The sequence below is a fragment of the Amphimedon queenslandica genome, unplaced genomic scaffold (assembly GCF_000090795.2).
Source record: "Amphimedon queenslandica unplaced genomic scaffold, v1.1 AMPQUscaffold_12842, whole genome shotgun sequence".
NCBI lineage: Eukaryota > Metazoa > Porifera > Demospongiae > Haplosclerida > Niphatidae > Amphimedon > Amphimedon queenslandica.
In genome coordinates, this window is record NW_003546922.1 from 18,372 (window position 1) to 20,581 (window position 2,210).

At 32.6% G+C, this 2,210-nt stretch overlaps 1 protein-coding gene across 1 annotated transcript in view; it reads left to right on the plus strand.

The window, feature by feature from the left end:
* Nucleotides 1-1,285, plus strand: part of LOC105314512 (uncharacterized) — a 2,282-nt gene extending 997 nt beyond the window's left edge. Inside the window, exon 3 of the mRNA XM_011408721.1 lies at nt 1,201-1,285. Coding sequence (XP_011407023.1) covers nt 1,201-1,285 — 85 coding nt within the window. The remainder of the gene's footprint in view (nt 1-1,200) is intronic.
* Nucleotides 1,286-2,210: the final 925 nt, after the last annotated feature.

Here is a 2,210-nt window from a genome sequence, read left to right on the forward strand (position 1 = left end):
AAATAATTGTACCGTAAATCCTTAAATAGAAACCGCATTCGAATAAACGCCAGGGTAGCAATACAATTTAACTGTAATGACGCAACACTAGCCAAAGTGTGACTGAGTAGTCTAGTGGATAATGCCTGAAGTTGCAGAAATCAGAAACATGAGGTCGAACCCAAGTCTGGGCCAATGTTTTTTTAATTTTTATAATTTTTTTTTGAGGTCCAAATACCATATTAGGAAATAGACGCCCAGGCTTTTTTTTAAACAAAATACGGTATGCATTACACATGGTTCATTAATTATCATTTGCAGAGCCTGAAACAGTTCATTAAAAAATTGAGACATGTCTAAACCTTGCCAAATTTGACGTACATATTTTAAAAATTCATTGGCATGTCTTTCAGTGGATTCTGCCATAGTCCTAATGCAGCATGTTGTCTGAGTGCTAAAGTACAAGGTATTTAGACAGAAATCGAACTGAGGAATAACTTTTTGATTTATATACATGTATTAATGCCGTGTAGTAAGTTTGCACTAAATGAAAAGTTAGATTTGAAAAATATTATAGCTATAGAAAATAGGGCCAAACTTTATAAGAAATAAAAAGTAGAAGTTATCCATTTTTGTAAATTTTCTTGTACATAAATGTTTCTATGTTGTAAGGAAAGCAAGCTGATTGCAAACAAATTGGGATTTTTTATAAATTTTTAAAAGTTGATTACTACTGACCAAAAGTCCCTGTACAGGGAGTTTGGCCAAATTTTAAATAAGGTATAATCTATTTTCTATATTTTGTTTTCTTCAGTACCATTTTAAAGGAAAAAGAACAAAACTTTTAAGAAAACAAGGTTAAGTAGGATTCAATACGAGCAACAAAAATACGAAAGGGAAATCTTACTCGTGATGCAAATTCTACTCTACTTTGTACTTTCAATGTTATTATGTAAGAATTATGGATCACATTGCAATGTAGAGTAGAATTTGCATCACGAGAGGCATTTTCAATTCATACTTTTGTTGGTCATTTAGAAACCTACTTAACCTTGTTTTTTTAATTTTGTGTTCTTGTTTGTATTGATTTTTATCATAATATAATATTTCTTTGGTTGCCATTGTGATGCTTGTTGATTTTACACAAACAATACTTTCCTTTATTATTATTATCATCATTGTTATGAGTTTACATCATTTATAAGATACAGCATTGAATAGACATGCTGAAGGAATATCAACTAAATGTATACCGATGACAAGTGAAATTAATAGTCTTGGCAAGTCCTTGTTTAAGAAGCTGTAAGCTGAGTGTTCATCTTCCCTGCAATGTTGCATCTATTCTTGTTCTCCAGGCTGTTTTCATCGACATTTATCATTGCTTACAATAACATTAATGAATTGTTCTATTTTAAATTAAAATAAAATCACACACTTGATAAAACAGTAACATGTAAGATTAATACCTTCTTATAGCTGAAAACTTCCAATAAAGTATTGCAGTAGTTGTTTCCAAGCATAGCTTGGTAAAATAATTAATTGCTTCATCCAGAGATGCAGATCTGAGCATGCACAACCACACCCAAAATTTTGGAGCACATGCTTTTTTATTGAACAATGGCGACATGCAGCCAAAATGGCTCTATCCAGCAGTCACAGTATCACTTTTTCTTTTCTGGAAAAATGATTTGATGGGACATGGACCTGCGTATAGACTGTTGGAGTAGATTGGTGTAAGACTTATCCTTGTAGCACCAATTGATTCTGAGATACACACCGACAACTAGATTGACAGGACTAACTTCCTTGATGATGGTGATGATGATGATGAAAAAAAGACAAGGTCTAGAGTCACGCTATGGGGACCAATGGAGTCCTCTGGTCAAGAAAAGCTTGTCTATAAAGTCTGGTAAGCATAGGAGCTCGTTTTCCCTGTATAGCAATGCTTCAAAAGACATGGGAGCCATTTTGGTTAGGGGTGAATCCTACTTAGCAATGCTACTGCATTACTAAAGTAAAGTTTTACAACTTCTATTGCTTCCAATTTTTAAAATATACAGTTTATTAAATGCAATTTAATAAACTTTAAATATTTTAGTATATATTGCAGCATAAGTTCTGATTTTGTAGGAACTTAATCGTTCTAGTAACTAGGTGATTTTATCTCTTTTTTCATTCCTGACTCAGTTGCAATGGAAGTTGATGTCATTTGCCTTGTGTACAACAACTTT